The sequence below is a fragment of the Amphibalanus amphitrite genome, unplaced genomic scaffold (assembly GCF_019059575.1).
Source record: "Amphibalanus amphitrite isolate SeventyFive unplaced genomic scaffold, NRLGWU_Aamphi_draft 000078F_arrow, whole genome shotgun sequence".
Classification (NCBI taxonomy): domain Eukaryota; kingdom Metazoa; phylum Arthropoda; class Thecostraca; order Balanomorpha; family Balanidae; genus Amphibalanus; species Amphibalanus amphitrite.
The window spans coordinates 1,181,663-1,207,718 of NW_024881574.1; the positions used below are offsets into that span (position 1 = coordinate 1,181,663).

The window sequence follows — 26,056 nt, forward strand, 5'->3', positions numbered from 1 at the left end:
ATCATCATCTCCTGCGGTTTCGAACACGCCTGTTAGGTGGTGCGGTAGACCGCGCCCAAAGCCAGGGCCCCGGTAACGTGAGGTAGCCGAGTCGCGGCAGCGTGCGCTGACCCAAGCCAGGGCCGCGCGTCCTCCCGGTGTCATGTGATAGCCCGGGGCTGCCCGCGGGGATGCGGTAGACCGCGCCCAAAGCCGCGGCCCCGGCTTGGGTCAGCGCACGCTGCCCCGACTCGGCTACCTCACGTTACCGGGGCCCTGGCTTTGGGCGCGGCTTCTGCTCATACTTTGTGGTGCGGTGGTGGTGCGTCGGGCCGCGCGCTCTGACTTCGGCCAAGAAAAATGCGTCAGCTGATCATTGTCATTTCTGCCACTTTCATGTGGTGAGATGGGGTCATAACTTTAGAGACGGCTGTTTCATATCAATTATTTTACATAAAATAATATTTCAAACCATAAATTAATGTTCGACAGCCAAATTAAAGAAACAATACCAAAACAGGCTTACAGTTTAAGTTCGACATTGTGTTGTCTACGATTAGACAGCTGATAACTCATTTCCGTACGTCGTAACTCTATAATGACCTTTGCTTATTGTCACATGTGCGCCGCATTCGCGATTGTTGCCGACGCCTGTTTGCAGGTCAGCCCACTACAGTTGTTATTAGTGGTGCCAATTTCATGAAATTTCAATTCCAATTCCGATCCAATTCCAAGAAATTGCCAGGTAAATTTCCAATTTTGTCCAAAGCGGGGGCTATTCCAATTTTTAACGATTTTTGCATTTTTTGCGTAAATTTTAAAAGTGTTTAAAAGCGTTTTGAAGGCCTCCGTTTTAAAATTTTAAATTTTAAAGGCCTTGTGTTCCGATTAATTTCCAAAAAATGTTAAGAATTCCGTCCAAATTCCAAATTGGAATTGGACAAAAATTGGAATTCCAAGAAAAGAAATTCCGATTGGCACCAATAGTTGTTATACATATCGAAAAACCGATACACTCTTAGGCGAAAAAAGCACTATTCCAGGCCCATTTTTGATTTTTTTTTTTGCGATATTAGGTAAAAACAGAAGCTTCTAATCCTAGGAAAAATAAAATGGGAAATCTTTTAAAGGTGGCACACTACCTTTAAGCTTTGCTTGACCTGTGCACTGATGCACTGTCTTGCTTGAAGATGGGCCTACGACCTCCCGGATGCCATTTTCTCCTCAAAAAATGCGTTTATTACGGAGCGAGCGAAGCGAGCGGAGACTTTCCTTAGATTAACGGAAATTTCGGAGTATGAGCGGCCGGCCGGCCGGCCGTGCGGACGCTTTTGCGAGGCTTATATCTTAGCAACCCCTTGACCGATTTACACGCGGTAATTTTTATAGGGTAGCTTTTTTCCTTCTACCAAGTATTGGACTGTTCCCGATGCATGTGGGTGACCCCTTATGCACGTGCCACGTACAAAACGAAGAGGTCAGTTTTGTAATTGTTGCAATATCTCGGTAACTACTTGGCCGATTGCGCTGAAAGTTGGTATGTAGGTAGGCACCCACTAGGCACTGCATATCCATGTGCCAGAGTTGGGGTGCTGCTGCTCGTGCGCACGCGCAGGGATCGTTTCCAGATCTCGAGAACGGCTTGGCCGATTGTGCTCAAATTTGGTTCATCGCTAGAGACCGGTTAGTAGGGTGCCGCGCACAGGTCAGTTGGAGGTACCCCCTCGCAATTTCGCACGTGCAAGGCCCGCCCTCTCGCTCGCTCCGTTAGTCGCCCCAAAAGGCGTTGTACTGGTTACTATGATGAGTGAATAGGTGTGAATAATTGGTGTGTGAATTATTTTGTACTGGTTACTATGAGGACCCTCCCACCTTCAAAAAAGTTAGTGAATTGGCATGAAAGTGATGTCACTCGGTTCAGAAAGAGCGAAACGAATATCTACCAAATTTCACCGAAAAATATTAACCGGTTTTCAAGATATTAGACTTTTACTTTTGTTTACTTTTTGGGATCTCCCTTGTTTCTAGCGACTTTATTTGGAAGCAATGGTTTGGCAGCTTTGAAGTGCGGCAGACGTTGCGTGCAAAGCAGCGTGTTCCACCACGTGTTAACGATGCTTTTAGTCTAAGATTTAAAAATCGTTAGATCTTCGCTGACGTCACAAATTCTAAGGGGGCATTCCTATGCATTAGCCCCTGAGAATCAAAAACTGCAAGTTTGAAATTCCATATCTCCGAATTAAAGTATTTTTTCGATGTTGTGAGTGCCCAAACCGGTATTTGCAGGCCATGGCCACCAATTTGGCTATATCAACTCAAAATTTATATTAACCTTTCAGGCGGTGGGGGGGGGGGATTTTTTGCCCTATGATAGCTTGGCCGCAAATGACGTCAGAGTGACGTCATACTCATTTCTGCCATTTTCGACCCAAGAAAAGGTTTCGCGGGAAGAGCTGTCAGGCCTACAGCTTTAGAGATACAGAAAAATGTTTCAGACATAAAAGGTGTAGAATCAATAGAACTACAAAACTGATATCTCGATTTTTTGAAATTTTGGATTTTAACCCAGAAAAAAATAAAAAAATGATTTTTTGTATATAATTGCCGAAAAATCCAAAAAGTGTTTTGAATTTCGAAAAAAAAACGGAATATATGTGATAGTCCCTACTGTCTTTTATCTACATACCTACATACCAAATTTGAGATCGATTCCTTTTTTGGCCAAGTTATAGCGAAAAACTGTTCAAAATTGATGTCAAATTTTCAAACACAATTTTTAGCAATTATAGACCTCGTAGCGCAAAACAAAGACCACCATTAGACTCCCCGTGACGAGCTGCATCGAATCAATACCCATTTTATGCAAAGCTAACACCTTTAAAATTTGACCTTTTTTGACCTGACCTTGACCTGACCTCCACCAGAAAGTGACCTAAACCGTACCTGATGGCCTTATAACCAACACCATTGAGTTGGAAATGAAAAATTGGCCAGAAAACATGCATCGCACAACCTAAGTAAAGTTGGGTTCACGTGGTGACCCTTGGTGACCTGACTTGTGCCCTGACCTGGTAAGACCAGTGACCTCTAATAGCAACATATGTACTAGACAACTGACGCTCTATCGCTGATTTTCGACAAAAAGGGGTTTTGTGGTATGACAGTTTGACGTTTGTGAAAAGCGATAATATGAACACATATATTGCAATATATGTGTTCACATTATCGCTTTTCACAAAGTGAGTTTTACTCGGTGTTATAAGGCTTTCCCTAAAAGACCCGTGAACGGTGAAACATTTTATCTTTGACCTGACCTGTGACGTCATCGGTGACTCCGAGTTCAACGAAATTTGGTTTCCTTCCACAAATTTGACAGGGCTATCGAACGCCGTTTGAATTTTCCGGATCCGTCCAGTTGTTCGGAGATACGAGGGGGGACAAAAAAATCCCCCCACCGCGCGGAAGGTGGCCGGGAGGCCACCGCCTGCCGGGTTAAGGTGGGATGGTCACTTTAATAGGCTCTCAAGGCCCGTTAATACTTATTTTATTTTGAGATGTGCTTTGTGACTTTAGGTATGCTTTCTATCAATTGCTTACAATGGCACATTGCTGTCAAAAGGTCTAAAACATAACAGATTTCGATATTAATGAGCATTTTCGATTTACAACCCATGGCCATCAGATTAACCCGCGCCCTGCTGGGGGAGGTGTTTGAACACCCCCCCCTGTGGTTTTTCGCGAATATCTCAAAAACGGCGGCGCGGAGCGCCGCCGTTTTTGGTACACCTTATCATACATCAATTCTACACATGTTGTGAAAATTTCAGACCAAGGTCATTCAAGGTCAGGTCACCAGGTCACTTGAAGTGACCTCACCTCATCAAAACTTTCAATGTCTGTCATAGCTACACCGAGTGACCGATCGCTTTGAAACTTTCAGCGATTGCTAAGAGCAATAGCATGTACAAAATGTTTATCTCAGAATTTTGATATCGATGACCTAAGGTCAGGTCAATTTTGCGACCTCCCCATTATAAGTCAATGGGAGAAAATTGAAATACGCCTCTTTTGGATGAAAGACATTATAAACACTCCCAAACACCGAATTACAAGTGGTTTAGACACACTGAACTTGAAAATGGTGTCCGTGACCCTTGTTTATGCCCTGAGGTCATCTTAGGTCACGAATGGTATCTAACAGTTTTTCGCAAATAACTTTTGATAGAGGCATGCTAGAGCGATGAAAACGCCTTAGATGTGTTCAGCTCGACGATACGGATCGACTGATATGCAACATGACCCTTTCCGGTCAGGTCATGACCTTGACCTGAGGTCAAATTTTTAAGTTGACCTTTCAAGGTCAAGGTATAGTTCATTCGATGCGTCTTGACGAGAGGAACACGATGCCGGTAAAAGTAAGCTCGTACAGGGCTTGGGTCAAAAGTTATTGCAGAAAAACTGTTTTCGAAAAAATCGGTTATTTTTGCAGTTTTTGCCCCCTGCAGGCAAAACCGTTGACGTTAGGTCAAATCTGAGAGAATTACTCAGAAAGGGCGTTAATAGGGCTATCGAATGCGCTTTTCTGCGGCGCTGTAGCTCTATTGGTTCCCGAGTTATGCGTTGGCTTCTTGGAAATTTTCGACATTGGACCTGGAAATTGGCGAAATTTTGCCTTCAATGACCTCTGGTGACCTGACCTTTGACCTGACCAAGAAATTGACCGAAGTGATTTCGTCATTATTTTTTACGCTCTTTCGAACGCCGCCTTCCGCGTATCGCTACGTGGCCCAGGAGCCGAGTTACAAGGGGGGGTGTTCAAACACCCCCCCCCCCCAGCAGGGCGTGGAAATCCAGGACCCCCAGCAGGGCGCGGGTTAAATAAGAGCATTACATACTTGACGGACGACCAGGCTTTCAACAGAATTCCAATAGTTACTCTTTTGAATGCCTGGTCGATCAGGCTTTTTTAGAATGCCGATGTTCTGTAGAATGTCCGATTCCGCACATTGCCTGTAACCTAGTGCAGGCAGAACATGTAGCCGTTCATTGTTCATCATTGCTTTAGTGGTGAGTGCATAATACATATATGTGTGTATAGGTATGGTGTGAGTAGGAACCGAGCAAATTTTTCCACTCCGCTGGCACTTGTGTGTCGCGCTGAGCCTGGCTCTCAGCCACATGTGTATGAACATTTGAACTACCAACGTTATCTGGATTGTCACTTGTTGGAGACGGGATTTGTTTTGATGGAAAGATTGGTGGTGGTGACATGGGCGGAGCTACGCCCCATGTGACTCGGTCCTGTGTCGACGTCGGCTGTGGTCCGGCAATCGAGGGGCACAGAGCATCGATCCTTCATTCGATCAACAGCATCGCCATGGCCGTCCTGATGCAACTGAGTCTCGGCATTGGCGCCGTCCTGCTGGCAATCGCCGGCAGTCAGGCCGGCCCAAGCAAGAGGGTCCTCTCTCAGACTCGGATGGGTAAGCACCATACGTCAGCCGTCACACCAGATACGAGTGGTGGACATAGTAATAGACACCGCAAGCTTGGGTAGTATATTGTGATCATCACAACGCTGCTTCGTGAACTAGAAGACTAGACGCTTGACTCCGAGTTCAATAGAAGACATGCCACGTCCTAAAACTGCACAACCGATGACTGTCATGAACATGTTTCCTATTCCAACAGACGTGACCATCGACAACGCACCGTTCGTTACGGACGAGGTGGTCGACTCGTTTGAGATGCTGCATGTGCGCCAGTGCGAGCCAGAGGGCTTCGACTGGACCAAGGAAGGCCATCAGGAGCTGAAGGAGATTCTGGAAGGCTGCGAGAGCAAGGTCAAGGCCGGCGGACTCGGAACTGACTGTGACGGTGTCGAGTTCAGCGCCCTGTACTTTTTGTGCATTGCCAACAGGTGAGCAAATTACACCTACTTTTGCCTTTTCGCTTGAATTAAAGGGACCCTCCCACCTTCAAAAAAGTTAATGAATTGGCATGAAAGTGATGTCGCTCGGTTCAGAAAGAGCGAAAACCAATATCTAACTACCAAATTTCATCGAAAAATATTCACCGGTTTTCAAGATATTAGACTTTTACTTTTGTTTACTTTTTGGGATCTCCGCTGTTCCTAGCGACTTTATTTAAAAGTGCGGCATTTGTTGCGCGCAAAGCAGCATATACCACCGCGTGCTACAAAACTTAGTCAAACATTTAAAAATCGTTAGATATCTGCGATGACGTCACACATTCAGAGGGGTATTCCTATGCATTAGCCCCTCTGAATCAAAATGCTGCAATTTTGAAATTCAATATTTCCGATTTAAGGCATTTCTCGATGTTGTGAGTGCCGAAACCGGTAATTGTGAGCCAGGGACCCCATTTTGGCTATCTCAACTCAAATCTAATGTTAAGGTGGGAGGGTCCCTTTAAGAGGTCTCTCCCGCATGCTGGACAGCTGACCATTCCTTGCTTGAAAATTCCGTCCTGGTATATCGAACTGAGTCGTCACCATGGAGAAATAGTGAAGACAATGAGCAATCTTAGCATCTAAAGGTGGCTGTCATGATAAATTTCAGCAGGATAATCTATCGAAATATTAGTACTCTGAGAATATAGCGAATTATAACATACATTCTCATTTGAACTGGGATCGGTTCATCTAATGCCATGGTGGACGTTACAGCGTGGGCGAGCTTGATGCTGCCGGAACGTCGTTCGACCTCGACGCCTTCCAGGACAAGACCGATGGCTACTCGGACGACCCCAAGTGGTCCATCACCGAGGAGGACATGTTTACCCACTGCATCCGTAGGTCAACCGCCGATCTTACGCCTCGCCAGCAGGCTGTCTACGCGTACGCCTGCATGAAGTGGTGCTTCGCCGTCTCCTGCGACGATACCCTGATTGAAGAGCAGCGGCTGGATAATGAGGGAAGGCAGCGCATTGTCTCTTTCCTCAATGGACACTGCCCGATGAGCCCCACCGTTATTGTGGACGCCTTCGGTCAGCTCACCAGCCGTACTTGGGCAGAGTGCACCGATTCCGTGGCCTCCATCAGCGACGATTACGACGCGGCCGTCGGCAGGATCAGTTGTCTGCTGCAGGACTTCCAGGCGATGGACGGCACTGTCGACTTTGACAGCCTGAGCAGCGCCATCAACAGCATCCCGGGAGATAGCGACCTGGCGCCCACCCTCAGCTGGAACCTGTTGCTGGACGTCTGCGGACCGAGCGACGCGGCAGCCTCTGTCTCGACCGTGGAGTTCATTGAATGCTGGGCTGGCTATGGCCTCTACTCGTGCGCCTTCATGGAGGCCAACGCACTGGCACGCCACTTCCCATCGACCTGCACTGTCACCCTCTAATTGACCAGGGCTCATGTCCTTCTGAAACTCTGAGAACGATTTCACAGGCTCAGTAGACTGCTTCTTATGTACCTTTTGTCTGTTTAATAAACGTTCTAGCATGTAATTACAGTGTTTTGAACTTTGTACTTATCCATACGTTGCGAATCGTTTCATCGTTTAATCCTCGCCTCTGTGCGGCGTTTGCCAGCTTCTAACGTGTAGGGGGGGGGGAGGGTCGGATGTACCCCCGCCTTGCCGTTTGGCCCCTGATCGAGCTAGAGCTTCGCGGAAAAAATGAGCGTGTTGCCCGTCACGAGACGAAGCTGATGATACCCAATTTTAAGGTCCTAGGTCATTTTTTGACCTTTCAGGTAAGGTCAATGACCCAAAAGTCGGGGAAATCGTGACCTGTTAGAAAGTCGGTAAAGTGTGGCTGTTGTGAGGTTTTTCGGGGTGCTGATCACGAATATCGTGTTAGTTTTGATCACAGATGGTGTATTTAAGCATTTAAACCAGGTCGGGTCAGGTAAGGTCAGTTCAACCAGTACCTAGGGGTCGTGACGGGTTTTCGTAGTATTTTTTGTACTTATTCATACGTTGCAAATCGTTTTAGCGAACAGTGCAACATATAGTTTAAAAATGGCCACCAAAGCTGTTTTTAACGTGTTTTTACAACACTTCCGTTGAAAGTTGTACTCAATCCCCTCGTAATTCCACTTAATAGCTTTTATGCACTTTTAAAGAAAACGAATTTCAGACATGAATATGACTTTAACTGCCTATGACATTTTTTGACACTCACTACTTTTGGCTTGATATATTGGAGGAGCACTGGTATAGTTCTTGCATATATGTGCTGTATTTTGCGTCAACTGAGTGAGCATTTTTTATGTTTTAAACTGAAACGTTGTGTGAGTGGTCCGGCATAGCCTTACCCGGTCCCCTGACGCTTTTTGCAGCCTTGTATCTCGGCAACCGCGTGTCCGATCGACTAGCAGGTCTTAATCACTTAGATTCACCTCTTAAATCATGAGCTTAACTACTTCCGATCCGTATCGGTAACCAGCACGACACGTGTCACTTGTTTAAGCACTGGGCTGTGATAATAGCGCGGCGTTTCTGAGAGGCTTATTAAGTACCTAGATCTTTGAAACTGCGGAATTGATCGGCTAGGCCTGTTGAATATACTGCGTTCTGCTCACTTTTAGCTGCTTGTGGTTGAGCAGTGAGCTATTTGAGTTTTCCTCTGCCCGCCCGTCCCGCAGCCAGCCAAGTAGCTGGTGAGGGTCACGGCGGCATGGCGGTGCGGGACAGCATCGCGCAGCTGACATTTGGAGACTGAGCACTGGGTACTGGGCAGGCTGTGTGGCCTGTGCGTGCATGACAAATGACAACATTCGCCACTTACTCGCTATGTCGAATATAGTGCTTCGGAAGCCGAGTCGATATCGGAGTTAATATTAAAGGGACCCTCCCACCTTAACATTAGTTTTGAGTTGAGATAGCCAAGTTTGCGGCCAGGCTCAGAAACCACCATTTATCCTGGTCGCAACCCCCGCAGCTTTATGGTGTTCAAGAAATTTCTTCCCTTTACATGCAGGGTGGGACCAGCGTGGTCCCTATCTCTTAACCATTACCGGAATCTGATGACGTCATCAGGCTTTCGAACGTCCGTTAAATGTTTGACTAAAACGTTTTGAAGCACGCGGTGGTATATGCTGCTTTGCGCGCAACAAATGCCGCACTTTCAAATAAAGTCGCTAGGAACAGCGGAGATCCCAAAAAGTAAACAAAAGTAAAAGTCTAATATCTTGAAAACCGGTGAATATTTTTCGATGAAATTTGGTAGATATTCGTTTTTGCTCTTTCTGAACCGAGCGACATCACTTTCATGCCAATTCATTAACTTTTTTGAAGGTGGGAGTGTCCCTTTAATCGGATACGGCAGTGCTTTGCTTGGCGTCTATATAGCTCGATGTCGCAGAAATGACGGTAATTCCGAAACACTGATGACGACCTCTTACTTATTAATACAATGTTGGCAGGGAGGTTATGTATTCGCGTTGGTAAAAAGCATGTTTATTTATTTAACACTCTGAAAACAAGACAAAGAGTAAAAAAGAAGCTAACCTGTTAACGATTGGCACACGTATTTCCACAACATGGCTTAACACCAACATTTGAACGCGTCTCATTTACTCAAGCAACAAACATTGCGCACCTACTCCACCATTCACGTACGCCTTACGGGGTCAGCTCTACTGAGTTAGCAGGAACGGAAAGGTGTCGTCGCGCTGGACCCTCATTATGGGGTCAGCTCTACTGAGTTAGCAGAAACGGAAAGGTGTCGTCGCGCTGGACCCTCATTACGGGGTCAGCTCTACTGAGTTAGCAGGAACGAAAAGGTATCGTCGCGCTGGACCTTCACAAGAAGCTCGCGAAGAAGCATGTTTTGCAAGATGGCTTTTACCTTGGGGCGTTCATGGTCCAACAACTCGGACTCGTCCCGCGACATCAGCTCCTCAAACGCAGCCCGCGCCTCTTCCCGACTCCCCGATGCCGTTGGCTGCCTCTCCGGCGCCCCGCGCCCGTGGCCTGTCCCCACGTCGACCTCCTCAATGACCCTCTCTTCCTCCCCAATGACCCTCTCTCCCTCCACACCAGTACCCTGGCTTTCCACCCCACCGTCTTCACAATCAATCACCGGGTAGAGCTCGTGGCTCTCTGGCTCTGCTGCTGGTGCTGCTGGTTCCTGGCTGGGGCTAGGCCCCAGCGATGACACAGCGCCGGGTTTGACCGCATTGTCCGCCTCAGATCCTGTGAGAAAACACAATTAAAAGCCATAACAATACTCTGCTGTATTTTCGCACCTTTTGAATCACGCTTAGGCCTCACTCGTATTGGCGTTTGGCAGCATCACGTATAGGAAGGGTGTCCGTTGGATCCCTGTCGTTCGAGCCACAGCTTCGCGGATCATGATGAGTGTATGCCCGTTACGAAAGGAAGCCGGTGATTTGGGTCAGGATCATGCGAGTTTTAGGGTACCGTAAAGTGGGGCTATTTGAGACAGTGGGGCTATTTAAGACAGTATTTAAAATCGCTTCAAAATGAAGATCGTTTGATTTTGGTGTGATATTTTTGTTCGGGGAGGTGTGGAATCGGGCAGTAAATCGCCTGAGCAAAAAATTAAGCATAAATTTTAAGTGGTTTTTACGGAGCGAGCGAAGCGAGCGGAGTCTTACGTAGAATAACGGAAATTTCTGAGTATGAGCGGCCGGCCGGCCGGCCGGCCGGCCGTGCGGACGCTTTTGCGAGGCTTATATCTCAGCAACCACTTGACCGATTTACACGCGGTAATTTTTATAGGGTAGCTTCATTCCTTCTACCAAGTATTGGACTATTCCCGATGCATGTGAGTGACCCCTTATGCACGTGCCACGTGCAAAACGAAGAGGTGTCAGTTTTGCAATTGTTGCAATATTTCGGTAACTACTTGGCCGATTGCGCTGAAAGTTGGCATGTAGGTAGGCACCCACTAGGCACTGCATATCCATGTGCCAGAGTTGGGGTGCTGCTGCACGTGCGCACGTGCAGGGGTCGTTTCCAGATCTCGAGAACGGCTGGACCGATTGCGCTCAAATTTGGTACACAGTTAGGGACCGGTTAGTAGGGTGCCGTGCAAAAGCCAGTCGGGACCCATTTTGCACGTGCGCACGTGCAGGGTGCCGCTCCCAGATCTCGAGAACGGCTGGGCCGATTGTGCTCAAATTTGGCAAATCGCTAGAGACCGGTTAGTAGGGTGCCGTACACAAGTCAGTTGGAGGTACCCCCTCGCAATTTCGCACGTGCAAGGCCCACCCTCTCGCTCGCTCCGTTAGTCGCCCCATAAGGCGTTATACTGGTTATTACGGAGCGAGCGAAGCGAGCGTAGTCTTTCCTTAGATTAACGGAAATTTCTGAGTATGAGCGGCCGGCCGGTCGGCCGTGCGGACGCTTTTGCGAGGCTTATATCTCAGCAACCACTTGACCGATTTACACGCGGTAATTTTTGTAGGGTAGCTTCATTCCTTCTACCAAGTATTGGACTATTCCCGATGCATGTGGGTGACCCCTTATGCACGTGCCACGCGCAAAACGAAGAGGTGTCAGTTTTGTAATTGTTGCAATATCTCGGTAACTACTTGGCCGATTGTGCTGAAAGTTGGCATGTAGGTAGGCACCCACTAGGCACTGCATATCCATGTGCCAGAGTTGGGGTGCTGCTGCACGTGCGCACGTGCAGGGGTCGTTTCCAGATCTCGAGAACGGCTGGAGCGATGGCGCTCAAATTTGGTACACGGCTAGGGACCAGTTAGTAGGGTGCCGTGCACAAGTCGGTTGGGACCCATTCTGCACGTGCGCACGTGCAAGGTGCCGCTTCCAGATCTCAAGAACGGCTGGGCCGATTGTGCTCAAATTTGGCACATCGCTAGAGACCGGTTAGTAGGGTGCCGTGCACAAGTCAGTTGGAGATACCCTCTCGAAATTTCGCACGTGCAAGGCTCACCCTCTCGCTCGCTCCGTTAGTCGCCCCAAAAGGCGCTATACTGGTTTTATAGCAATTTTAAATACTGTCTCAAATAGCCTTACTGTCTCAAATAGCCCCACCTTACGGTAGATGTAACACTGATCAGCTCGAGGGTACTGTAAGTTTCGTAGTGATCGGCTGTTTTTTTTTTCGCGAGATATTCGCGAAAGCCCGAAGGGGGGGGGGAGTCTGTTTGATCTTCCACCACCTATAACCACCAAGGACTATTGCGATTTGTACCTTGACAGTGAGTGCCGAATTTGTTTTAGTTGGGCAATTCAACTCACCGTGGAAGGCTAGGGCCAGCTCATCCAGCTCGTCTAGGTGCCTGCCACCGCTGACGTCGGTTCGACGGCATTTGTCGCGAGCGGCTAGAATAGAAATGGCTATTTCAGCAAAGTGCTCCAGCAGCCTAACTGCGCGAGCTATCTTTGAGCCATTTGGTAACATGTATCATTTCAGCAATTGATGAACAAGGAGCAGGAAACACTAAAGCCGTAGCGACTAACTGCAAATCTTATTGCGTCTGCTTATAACAAATCTTTCTCAAAAGGCTTTCAAGCTGATACGAATGTCGACAATCCAATATGTCAGACAAGCCAATCAGATGCGTTCCCGATTACCAAATAAAGGTAATGCATGATTGCCTATAAGGAAAAATACGCCTCAAAATCAGATTTTGCAGCTGCAATTTGAATGAATTTGGTAAGAAAACAAGCATTCCCAAGATCATCAAACTCTGTGAACATATGAATCATATTTGTCACTAATAGCAACAAGAAAAAATACACTACCTTGATACGGGTACCAGTTCATTAACCCGCGCATGAGTGGGGTATTTTCCAGAGCTACATTGCAGGGGTATTTATCTACAGAGCCCCCCCCCCCCCCCTCCCTCCTACCTATATCCGAAACTACTGGGCTGATTGTCAAAATTCGAGAGGCGGCTAATAGCCCTGGAAACACTATCGCGCGAAACCTAATTTCATTGACCTCGAAGTCACCGATGACGTCACAGGTCAGGTCAAAGTAAAAATTATCAACATTTTCGCTTATTCACAATTGAGGCTCTGGCCGCCGGCCAACATGGCAAATCAGGCTCTTATATCAGGCATCGGTCGCGTGACGCATGTTTTATGGTCCATTTTACTCAAATATTTCGAAAGCAGTGTCGTCTGTGCAATTTGAGGTCATTTTCAGCTGAATGTGCCTGAGGTCAGGTCACTTTCAGATCAAAAATATATTGTTGTACGATGTCAAAAACGCACTGAAAAATGGATTTGAAAAATGTATAATTGTAAATTTTATAATGCGTATAACTTGGCCATTTTTGAACGATTTTGGGCTAAAACCTTCTAGAGTAGGTCATCGGTTGGTGGTCTATTACATATATTCCTGGTTTTTCGAAAGGTCAAAAAGTTTAAATAATGAAAGAAAAATGTTTTTTTTTTTTGTTGTAATTTTACACGTATGCTTTTCGAAATTTTCAAAGTTGTGAAAATTCGAGAGAACGGTTTGATAGCCACATTTATTTTAAAGGGACTATCCCACCTTTAACATGGGGTTTGAGTTGAGATAGCCAAGTTTGCGGCGAGGTTCAGAAACCACTATCTATCTAGGTTGCAACCCCCGCGGCCTCTTGGTGTTGAAGAAATTCGTTCCCTTCATTTGAAAATGGGCCTTGTACAAGGCTCTAGCTTCAACATGGAGCGACCGTTAGTGTGACGTCACCTCGTTTAGTCATTCTGATTTAAATGGGTTTGTTCGTTGAAAAATCGCTTAAAACTTGGTCTGAACTTTGTTGTGGTGCCTACAGAGTAAAAAGAATCAGCTTTATGACAGTAATGTGGCCTTGGAAAGGAGGTAATTTTGGGCTGTGACGTCACATATTTGAAAGTTTGTGTTTGGAATATGGGAAGCCTAAGATGTTTAACCCTATTAGTGGCAGGCTCCTGGCTACCCCCTATTAGTGGCAGGGGGGGCTGTTTACGACCCCCCCTTGATATCTCGAGATCTAACGGGCCGATTTTCAAAATTCAAACGGCATTCGATTTCGCTCAACGTGATCTTCATTTCTAAAAAAATAAAAATTAAAAAATGTCAATAGGGGGGGGGGGGTAGAGGGGGGTAAAAACGGGCAAATTGCAGATACATTTTAGACTGTTTATCACGGCCAGGTTTCTGAACCAATCTTAACGCAACTTTTGCCGATCGATAGAGAATGAACCAGGAATTCACATGGATCCTAAAAATATGCATTTTCAAAAATCATAGGCGGATACAGAATACAGATCATTGAGATTGGGGGTACACAAAAAGTATAGTAAATAAGGTTTTTGTTAGTACTGTTTCTAAAAAGGGTGGTAATGGTCTTGTTATGTTACAATTTTCTTATGAGAGAACGACTACAATTGTATTGGTCATGCATAGGCGGTGTCAGGGCACCTATGTTGGGAGGTAAAACATAACCCCCCTTTTTGGACGCCTGGATCCGCCTATTATAGCAAAAACGTGTCAAAAGAGGATGCACGATAACTGTATATGTTATCACATGATACCTTTCATTCACTGTTCGTAAAACTGGTGCAGCGTCGTGATCTTCGCCCAAATGACTCGCTTCACGAATAGGACCCCCCAATTCCCAGTGCTCTGGAGCCGCCCCTGGTAAAGTTATGAACTTGAAATTTTCAGGGAATGTGCCCAATTTTGTTTTAGGAAAAGTCAGAAAATTTCAGCATCGTAGCTTCAGCGGTTTCGGAGATATTCCCGAAAAACCTGAGGGGTGGATAAAAACAACCCCCCCCCCTGCCACTAATAGGGTTAATGAAAAATAAATGCCAGAACCGTGTTCATGGTCATCCAATCTATAAAGTCGGGCACAATTTAACTGGTTTTAACAACATTTTAGAAGGTGGGATAGTCCCTTTAAGTCCACTCATGCAAAGAAATTAGATGTAGCTTAAAATTGAGCTCTTGAGAGCCATTGCCGTAGGCCAATGTTTTGCACAAAAATCGGCCGACATGACGTCACTCTGACGTCATTTTCAGCCGACGTAAGGTAGCTGGAAAATTAGACTTTAGACATAAGGTGTCCAATTGATGCCGCTGAAGGTACACTCGGGGGCAGATTGATGTTCTACAACTCTTTATCCACCGGGTTCCTATGGCTCAGCATTGGCAGCAGCCGCCTGGTACCGGTAGACTGTGCCGCTTCACTTACTTGTCAAGCGGCACAGCCTACCCACACCGTATGCCACCGGTCTGGGTCGGTGGCTGGAAGGCGATGTGGGCCGCCTGTGACGTCAGCGCAGCGGTGAGGGCCGAGCCCGGAGGCATGGCTCGGGTCGGCGCGGCGTGGCGGCTGGCGAGGGCTGGGGAGTGAGGTGGGGTGGGAGCACGGACCATCGCGCGGCTGAGCGAGTGTAGTTAACTCTCGCGTCTCAAGGCGCCAATTATTCTACCTAACAATTGTGCTAAAGCAGTTGTTAAAATGTCCTATCCCCAAGACAGCGCCTATCATCATACTTGCCATGCACATTACGACACACTTAAACGTGGCATTGGGACATCCGATAGAATTTATATCACGCGTGCATCGAGTTGCGGAGCTACATTGTTTTTAACAGATAAGTATTAAGGCCTTGATTGAGCTCATTGGTGTCAAGTATTTCGCACAGCAATCGTTCAGAGACGTGGGAACTGGGGTTTTTGGATAGCGCGGCGTCCCAACTTTAAAACTCTTACTGTTCCTCTAATGTGTGGTCGCAGCCACCAATAGCAAACCGTTCCATCTAGGAACAAATAAGTCGCGCACCTGGGACGGTTCGAACCGGGTTTCTCCAACCGGTCACCCTACGACGCTAGCGTGTATCCACTGAACTGCCGAAAGCAGCGACCACCCGCCGCGGTTAAACGCGATCAAATGTCACAATACTGTCATTGGCGGTCAGCGGGTGAATGTCATTTTGTTTTGTGCGGACCAGGACCATTCTCGGTAGCTCAGTGGATAAATGCTCGTGTCGTGAATTGGCCGGTGGGAGAAACCCGGTTCGAACCCCCCTGAGTGACCGACTTTTTGGCTCCTAGTTGGAACGGTTTGCTATTGGGGGCTGCGACCACATGTTAGAGCAACAGTAATAATCGCTTTAAATTGGGGCGTTGGCTGCGGCACTACTCATAACCCCCCAGTTCCCACGTCTCTGGACGATTGCCGTGCGAAACAATAGACACCAATTTGCTCAATCAAGGCCTTAATACTAATAGGTTATACAAAATATCGATGCACGAGTGACACCCCACCTCGATGCACGAGTGACAAGTTCTATCGGCTGTCCCATTGCCACGCTTAAGTGTGTCGTAATGTGCATTGCAAGTATGATGATAGGCGCTGTCTTGGGGATAGGACATTTTAACAACTGCTTTAGCACAATTGTTAGGTAGAATAATTGGCGTCTTGAGACGCGAAAGTTAACTACACTCGCTCAGCTGCGCGATGTCCATGCTCCCACCCCACCTCACTCCCCAGCCCTCGCCAGCCGCCGCGCCGCGCCGACCCGAGCCAAGCCTCCGGGCTCGGCCCTCACCGCTGCGCTGACGTCACAGGCGGCCCACATCACCTTCCAGCCACCGACCCAGACCGGTGTCATACGGGTGGGTAGGCTGTGCCGCTTGACAAGTAAGTGAAGCGGCACAGTCTACCGGTACCAGGCGGCTGCTGCCAATGCTGAGCCATAGGAACCCGGTGGATAAAGAGTTGTAGAACATCAATCTGCCCCCGAGTGTACCGCAAGTTTCGTGTCGATGCGTCAAATGATTTGAAAGATATTGCCAAAAACCGGAGGGAAGCTCTGTAGAGCCCCCCCCCCCAGTCATGCGCGGGTTAAGGTCAAGGTGAACGGTAAGGAAATATGCAGATAACTAGAAGACATTCAACATTCAACAACCATTCAAGATGCATATCGCATATTCTGTCATTTCATCACTAATGCAATACAAATAGCAATGCAATACATGTGGATGGGAGAGCGCAATCCACTCATGCAAAGTACCCGGCCCCTTAGTAGCTTAACGACATCGTACCTAATTGGTAAAATGTTGACGAAATAATAAGCCCATGATAGTAGGGGCATTCCACGATAGATCGTACCACTTTTTTCCAATTTGACACCCTCATCTCTCGGATTTTAAGGATAATTGGTCTAAGGGGTAATCAGGGGCTCTGAATCCTCCTGTGACAATTTCAGGCTTATCAGATGAGTAGTTTTTGAGTTATAGTGTATAACATGTTTTGGATCTTGCGTTGCAGCGCCAAGTTTGGCGGGCTGTAACTCTAAGACGGATAATCCAAATGCCAAATGCTATACGGCATTGAACTTGCATTGAAACAAAGAATAATATGCATTTTTGAAATTTTGAAATGTAAAATATTTTTGATATATAACACATCGAGCTTCCTTTTATTTTCATTTTTATGCCTTTGGGACCAAATTTTTTTGAATTTTTATTTTCTTAAAAACATTTTTGGATCATTTTTAAGTAGTGTGCAAAAAATTAGGAAGGTGTTCTTTCTCTGAATGTACTTATTTTGCGTTACCGTAATGGTCTCAAATTGTAATTTCGGGAAGAGAGCCTACAAATGGCGTGGTAAAGCTGCCTAGTGACATCACTGGTTACTGAAAGTTCAATTGAAGTCATTTGTGCCTGACTTTTGCATTGTTGACCTTGCGTGACGTCATTCGTACGTCACTAGGGTCATAAGAGTTTTTCGTCAATAACTCTCGATCAAATTGAACTAGAGAGACGGGAAAGCTACCAATGGACTCGGGAAGACCTTGCGAATCGAATGATGTGCAACATGATCTCATTCACCCAGATTCGTGGCCTGACCCGACTGTTAACCATCTCTGTGGCGGCGCTGTTTGTCTAGCGCCGCGCTGGTTGGCTTTGCCGCGGACTCGGGCGGTCACGTGATGCCCGGGGGCTGGCTGCCGGCTGGGCCGCCCGGTCGGGGAGCGGAGCCAAATACACGGCAGTGTGCTGACCCGAGGTCAGCGACTTATGCTGACCTCACCAGAACAAACAGTATACCATTCGACGCGCCGGAGCTAGGCAAACACAAAGATGCTAAAATCGCGGCTCTGCGACCATTTGTTGCGAAGTTATCTACCAAAAACCGGACCCGTAATTTGGGTCACTTGAAATGACCTCAGGGTTCACCAATGAACCCGAGACCTTAAAATGTGGTATCATTCGATGCATCTTGTAACGGCGCACATGCTCGTTTTTTCCGCAAGGTTCTAGCTCCATTAGAGGCGAAACGGCGAGCTGGGGTCGTACCGACCCCCCGGAAACCCATTTTGTATGCATTAAAATGAGGAACTTATAGAAAGAACACCTTTCTAATTTTTTGCATGTCAATTTTAAATGACCTGAAGTTTATTTTGAAGAAATAAAAATGGCAAAAATTTTGGTCCCAAGGGCCATTATAGACAATTTTAAAAAATATTACGACTTTTTTCAATATGTAAAGCTTTTCTTTCCAATTTTAAAAAAGCTGTATTAATCTTTGATTCATCGTCAGTTCAAAGCTGTTTACCGTTTGTTGCTTGCTTAGCTCGTTTTTGAGTTATAGCTCATCAAACTCACCCTTACAATGTGAAGTTTAGAAAATATTATGCAATATAACTCAAAAAGTTTTCATCTGAGAAGTCTGATATTTTGGCAGGTGTTTTTGGAGCCTATGATTACCCCTAGTACCAATTTTCATTCAAATCTGAGGGATGAGGGTGACGGGCCTGGTACGATCTATCGTGGAATGCCCCAGTAGTTCCACCACATATCAGGATTTGTTGTCATTAGAATTAGTCTAATAATACCAAACAACAGATATTTCAATATATAAAAAAAACTGAACTAAACAAGTGCTTATCAAATAATGCCTGGTTTAGCACTGCAAAATACAAATACAAAATTATAATAAATGTAGCATAGGGAGAATAAAGAGGCTTAGCACAACGCAACTGTTTGCTAATATTTGAATAGCAATTGAGCCATATGAAAAGAAAGCAAAAATAAAGCAATTAAAATAACTGATGTAAGAGAAGGAGTTAAGTGCTTGTGCGAGGAACATTGTAATAGTTATTTGAAAATATATAAGCATGACCTTTCCTCGATATTGAATAAAACTCCCATGGGAGAGCATTTCCAGGCCTCCCACTGTAATATTTCAGTAGATGGCAAAGTACCTCTCACTGTGAAAGTCATGTACAGGTCTAAGGACCACCCGGATCGAAAAATAGCCGAGTCTTTGATGATCAGGAACCACCGCCCACATCTAAACAGTAACGACTCGTCATGGCCTATCCTGTGAAATTATATGTATGCACATTGTACATGTGTGTATATGTGTTGTGCGTACTGCTTTGAGATATGTGCGAGTTATTTGGATTGTTTATTGATGTGCTTGTTTTCATTTGATTTGTATAGACTCACCTTCCACACGCGGTCTTCACAGATGTTAGGACAATTTCGTCTTAAACTGTCCTTACTTTCTTTCGGTCTAAGGCCTTTGTCATGATTTTCTAGCTTTATGAAGGTATCTAAACCTGATTATAGGTATTGTTATTGGCCGGTAGGTGTATCTAAACCTGTGTACTCATAGATAGAGTTGTCACCTTTCAACAGAATTATAATACTTTGTTACAGTGGTACGATATCGATTTTGTCACGAACTGAAGTACGTAATTTTGTAGAGGCAGTTGGAACGCGATGCGGCGAAACGAAACTATTGTTTATCTTGATTATATATGTTCGACAAAGGCCAGTGGCCGAAATATCACATATTTTCTATCAATAAAGTACATTTTCGGCACTTTTTTATTCAATATAGAGGAAAGGTCATGCTTATATATTTTCAAATAACGATGTAAGAGAAGGTATAAAAATAACTTACAATGCTTGAAAGAACACAGATAACCAATACATACAAGTAAGATTTTAATCATTTCATAAAATGTAGCCAATGTAAATAACGAACAAACTTAGATTAGACATTAAAACATAAACATAAAGCACCGGTCCAGGCCCTCCTAGCAAATAAATATTGCTAATAGTGAAAACAAAGCCAATCAACATGTGGCAAAATATCGCCTATGCCTACCTCTGCTGGCACGGACGACATTACCAACAAATGCCTTTTTGAAACTGCGAGCAGAGGTTGCATCGTCCGCGAACCCTAGCGATTTGGCCAGCTGCAGCACCTCCCTCCATGCTGCGGCCCTCTCTTGCTTTGCGGTCGCCCCCTGAAGTCTCCCACTAAGGACCTGTTGAAAGAATGTGAAATGTGATATTAGGTGTATGATGTATGATGTGCTATATGATGTGCTTGAAGCTAAGCCACTTTGTATTAGGTCCATCACTTCGTAGAAAAGTGAAACCAAAATAGATTGAAAATTCATTAAACACCCATCCAACGCCAACTGTAGCTAATCAATTAATTTAAATGATAAGGTTGATGGCGTACAGAAGGCAAATGGTATTGTATTACCGCACATCAAACAACCAATGAGCATTGTAACATGGTATTGAGGCTAACAGCATCTACCTTCAAATCATGGCAGAGCCCTCAATAATCTTACAACATGGGTCATTGAACTTAACCCGCGCCGGGCCGGGGGGGGTGTGTTTGAACACCCCCCTTGCGGTTTTTCGCAGATATCTCAAAAACGGCGGCGCTTTTTGACATACCTGTTCGTGCATCTTTTCCGCACATTTTGTGAAAATTTCAGACCCAGGTCGCCTTAGGTCAGGTCACCAGGTCACGCCAAGTGACCTCACCGACTGAACGATTGCCTTGAAACTTTCAGCGATTGATGAGGGTAACATTATCTATAAAATATATATCTCGGAATTTTTATATCGGTGACCTAAGGTCAGGTCAATTTTGTGGCCTCTCCATTAGGTATAAGTCAATGGGTGAAAATTGAAAAGCGTCTGTTTTGCACGAACGCTATTCTAGACACTCTCAAACATCGAGATGTAGGTAAAATTGACACACTGAACCAGAAAATGGCAACCGTGACCCCTCGCTATGTCCCTGAGGTCATCTCAGGTCACGAACAGAATCTAACAGTTTTTCGCTAATAACTTCTGATAGAGGCGTACTAGAGCGATGAAAACACCTTAGATGTGTTCGGCTCGACGTTGCGGATCGACTGATATGCAACATGACCTTTTCCGGTCAGGTCAAATCGGTCAGGTATCCTGACTTTTCCGGTCAGGATACCTTGACCTGAGGTCAAATTTTCAAGTTGACCTTTCAAGGTCAAATTATAGTTCATTCGACGCGTCTCGACGAGAGGAACACGATGCTGGAAAAAGTAATGTCATGCCTCTTTCGAGTCACAAGTTATTGCCGAAAAACCACTTTTCGTAAAAACGGCTATTTTTGGAGTTTTTGCCCTCTGGAGGCTAAACCGTTGACCTGAGGTCAAATCTGAGAACAAAACTCAGAAAGGTCTGTAAAAGGGCTATCGAATACGCTATTCAGCGGCGCTGTAGCTCTATCGGTTCCCGAGATAGCCGTCGGCAGTTTCCAAAATGTTGAAATAGTCAACATTTTACCTTTGGTGACCTCTGGTGACCTGATCTTTGACCTGACCCAAAAAATGACCGAAGTGTTTTCGTCCTTATTTTGGACGTTCTTTCGATTGCCGCTTACCGCGTGTCGCTACGTGACCCAGGAGCCGATTTAGAAGTGTTCAGACAGCCCCCCCCCCCCCCGGCCCGGCGCGAAAGTCTCGGAGCACCGGCCCGGCGCGGGTTAAAACCATCAAAATAACCAGAGAAAAAGTACCCATTTGAGGTAGGAATAGCATGACATTTAACATATATAATATAGAACTTGAGAAAACATCATTAACTTCACCAAAAGCTAGATTCCATATCGCAATGTCATCACTATCCCCTATTTTCCTCAAAAAGCAATATCCCTGAGCAAAGCCGTTTGACTTGTATGATTGTAATATTTATGCGTAGGTAGATATTGTTAAATTGTACCTACCTACAGTACCTAGACTCCAAAATGATGAGCAAATGTCTTACACCAAACCACTCACCTCCTTCTTGTCCAAAAGCATTCTAAAAATCGGCAGCTTTGCATTTCTCTGTAACCTTCTAGACATGTCTTGCTTTAATAACTTATTCTAAGAAGATACAAAAGCTTAAAAAAAAACTGGAGTAACCTCAAGTTTACCTCACACCAGTCGCTCAACGAAGACCTCCTCAACAATCGCTTCTATCCATAGGCTGGCCCTATCCATACGTATTTATCGCCCTGGGCTGGCCTTGGTTGGCCTTGGCCTTGTTTATGTCTTCGCCGCGCCACAACTTCTGCTTGCCTGGCTGTATGCTGTCATCGATAAATCTATTCTTATAAATATAATCACCAAAACGATATGTTTTCACAAATATTTTTCCTACCTTTACGTAGCTTGTTTGCTTTATAACCATTCGTAACAAAATAAGTATTGACATGAAATTGTAATTCAAAGAACGCTTGATAATTTACGGCAAGTACACAGTTGTGTTTAGTTACGGAGTTGTAAACAATCCCCGCTGCGGTTTTATGAAACGGCACGGCGAGATCAAGGCGGCGAGATAACGGTGACCGACGGTGATCCCATCTGAATTTAGTGAATTTAGTCACATGGTAATTTTTGAGCGCAGCGCACGTGCAGTTGTGGAGAGTGCACCGCCAGAAATTCTGGATCCAAGCGATTTTGGGGCCAATACGAAGTCTATGGGAAAATGGTGCATTTTTATTTGTTTCTCTTTTCACACCTATACTCCTCAGATTTTCTCAAAGATACTATCTGATTATGTGTAGAATTGATTGTTCTTTAAAAATGGGATCTATTTTAAATTTTATCGGACGATGTCAAAAATAACTCACCATTTAAACTACATAAAGAGTTGATTGCGGCCAAGAATTGCGGCCGCCATATCATGTCATTGGGAAATTACGTTTTTTGTGTATCTTTTTTCATTAAAACTCGCGCTAATCTGGTGTTCGGCAAGACCGTGCGCCGACGACAGGCTCACGCGACAGGTTGTCCACCTGGTGGCCTTCGTTACGACGCGGCCGGCCCTTGCCCTGCAGCCCTGGTGCAGCGCGCAGAACGTCAAGTGAGCGTCCATCTCCCGAAAGACGCCGAGGCCCGAGCCACTGACGGGAGGGCACAGTCAGGCCGCCACGACTTAGAAGAGTGACCCAGCGTGCGTCGCTGGGAACATCCTCTTCATCGGCGTTGGTGGTGCGCACACCGAGGGATGGGTCGGTGCGCGCACACTTCGCGGCCAGGAAGCCAGCAGCATATGCGACGCCGTGTACTACGATAGCGTGCATCAGCATGACGCATGAGCGTGGGAGCCGTTGGCGTGTTAAATTTAGTTTTTTATTGAATTATTTCATAAAAGCATAAACAAGACAAAAAGCTCAACAAATTCTACCCATGACATGAATCACCCAGTAGCTACTGGCTTCGAGAACGGTTTAGTTGAAACTTGAAGACACACAAGTGACAAAAAAAAAAACGTTATTCCCCATTGACATGATATGGTGGCCGCAGTCCTTGGCCGCAATCACCTTTTTTGTAGTTAAATGGTAAGTAATTTTTGAAATTGTCCCATAAAAATTTAGAATTGATACCAGTTTAGAGAACAATCAATTCTACACATCAATCAGGTAGCAGGGGAGAGTGGGGCATACAATGCCACTCTTTACCAAATTGGCTCTGGCGCGCACTTTCAACAGCTGGTGTTTGATACTTTTCTGATACCTATATCTTCTACACTACAGCAAGAGCTTCAAATGCTTCATAGGTGTTCCGGTTGCATCTCAATTGGGTTTGACGCTAGAGTCGCTTATGCGTCATCTGATGCTTCATCTGACATAACCTGCCCCTATACGGGGCAGTTTCTGTCACCTGCAGTGGCACATCCTGTCAGTAATGGGACACATCCCTCTTATCGCAGCACGCCATCCAGTGTCCCTAGAATGTTTCATTAAAATGCTTTCCGCTCATCCTCGTATAATTTATAGAGAATGACAACCAGATTTGGTTGGACGTTTTGATCAAGTCTAAAAGTTTGGATTTCCGTTGCAAAAGCAAACTTTTACATTTCACCAAATATGGTCACAGTTACGTTGTTGTATTGATGATACCGGACCTTACCAAACAAAAACGAACAGATATCTTTTTTATATTTTATCCTTTTGATGTTTTAGATCAGCAGCTGAACGGGGCAGACGTGTTTTACGTTGCACTGAATCATTGCAAAATTAAGGCACATTTTAAGCTTTTTGATGTATCTATTATATATTACAAGACTGAGAAGAAAATGGTGCTTCTGATGCACCTGATATCTTTCAGTGATATTTCAAATTTGATGGTATCCTGCATTTTATTTTGCATTTTATTGGCATTCAGATGGAACAGTTTCAACTTTGTCCGGCAAGAACATCACAATTTATTGTTCGATTTTTCAAGTCTCGAGCCTCCAAGTCACGTGATTGTTTTTGACACTCTGAAAGGAAAATGAATGAACCGAACCAGCGTATCAAGACACGTTTGGTGATTTATCCTGCTATGATAAATAAATAGCGACATGTGATCAAGACCAGCGTCCAAGACGCTATTGAGAAATGAGAGAACTTTTGAACGCAAGCAAGATTTACAAATCGGTGAACTTCTACGAAACTCGATTACGAGTTACGACCACGATTCACGAAGTCATGCACTCATCAGCTTTCCTTTCGTCAAGTTTTCATTTCTTAGGGCCCGGTGATATCCTTATACAGGGTGTCCAGAAAAAAGATACTACGGAAATTAACCTTCCAGGCGGTGGGGGGGGGGGCATTTTTTTGCCCCCCCCCCCTTCAGTTTTTTCAATATATCTCGAGAACCGCTGCGCCGATCGTCACCAAACTTTCAGTACCCTCCCGGGAGCAGCTAGCGCACATGGTGACCAAAAATTTTTCCAAAGGCTATGATAGGCTGGCCGCTAATGACGTCAGAGTGACGTCATTTTTGCCATTTTCGACCAAAAAAAAAGGTTTCGCGGGAAGAGCTGTCAGGCCTACAGCTTTAGAGATACAGAAAAATGTTTAAGACATAAAAGGTGTGGAATCAAAAGGGCTACAAAACTGCTATTTCGGTTTTTTTCGAATTTTTCGGATTTTGACCCCCAAAAATAAAAAAATAGATTTTTTTAACATAATAGCCAAAAAATCCAAAAAGTTTTTTGAATTTCGAAAAAACGGAATATATGTGATAGTCCCTACCGCCTTCTATCTACATACCAAATTTGAGATCGATACCTCTTTTTTGGCCAAGTTATAGCGAAAAAACTGTTCAAAATTGATGACGTCAAATTTTCAAACTCAATTTTTAGCAATTATAGACCTCGTAGCGCAAAACAAAGACCACCATTAGACTCCCCGTGACGGAGCTGCATCGAATCGATGCCCATTTTATGCAAAAATATCAACTTTGAAATTTGACCTTTTTTGACCTGACCTTGACCTGACCCTCACCAGAAAGTGACCTAAACCTTACCTGATGGTCTTATAACCAACACCAGTGAGTTGGAAATGAAAAACTGGCCATAAAACATGCATCGCATAACCTTAGTAAAGTTGGGCTCATGTGGTGACCCTTGGTGACCTTTGGTGACCTGACCTGTGACCTGACCTGGTATGACCAGTGACCTCTAATAGCAACATATGTACTAGACAACTGACGCCTTCTCGCTGATTTTCGACAAAATGCGTTTTACTCGGTGTTATAGCGCTTTCCCTAGAAGCCCCGTGAACGGTGAAACATTTTATCTTTGACCTGACCTGTGACGTCATCGGTGACCCCGAGGTCAATGAAATTTGGTTTCGCTCGACAAATTTGACAGGGCTATCGAACGCCGTTTGAATTTTCTGGATCCGTCCAATAGTTTCGGAGATACGGGGGGGGGGCAAAAAATGCCCCCCCCCCCCCCCACCGCGCGGAAGGTGGCTGGTAGGCCCACCGCCTGCCGGGTTAAGTCGCATTCATTAACGCACGTGCCGTTTTGTTCCAAATTCATGTGCTTATAGTGCAAGATTTGG

General features: G+C 45.4%; 2 protein-coding genes across 4 annotated transcripts; one reads left to right on the top strand and one right to left on the bottom strand.

The window, feature by feature from the left end:
* The first annotated feature begins 5,081 nt into the window (after window positions 1-5,081).
* LOC122379463 lies at window positions 5,082-7,455 on the top strand. The gene is made up of 3 exons (XM_043361703.1): window positions 5,082-5,462; window positions 5,671-5,899; window positions 6,668-7,455. The coding sequence occupies exons 1-3, from the start codon at window positions 5,249-5,251 to the stop codon at window positions 7,347-7,349; spliced, it is 1,125 nt and encodes a 374-aa protein (XP_043217638.1). The 5' UTR covers window positions 5,082-5,248; the 3' UTR covers window positions 7,350-7,455.
* Window positions 7,456-9,369: 1,914 nt separating this feature from the next.
* Window positions 9,370-22,588, bottom strand: LOC122379464. 3 transcript variants are annotated; one of them, XM_043361704.1, is made up of 4 exons: window positions 22,014-22,588; window positions 20,057-20,219; window positions 12,186-12,269; window positions 9,370-10,148 (listed from the first exon to the last, which is right to left on the bottom strand). In XM_043361704.1, the coding sequence occupies exons 1-4, from the start codon at window positions 22,077-22,079 to the stop codon at window positions 9,712-9,714; spliced, it is 750 nt and encodes a 249-aa protein (XP_043217639.1). In that variant the 5' UTR covers window positions 22,080-22,588; the 3' UTR covers window positions 9,370-9,711. The 3 variants fall into 3 exon arrangements, with proteins under 3 accessions (XP_043217639.1, XP_043217640.1, XP_043217641.1); XM_043361705.1 differs by having other exon boundaries at window positions 22,378-22,565; XM_043361706.1 differs by having other exon boundaries at window positions 20,081-20,219; window positions 22,014-22,565.
* Window positions 22,589-26,056: the final 3,468 nt, after the last annotated feature.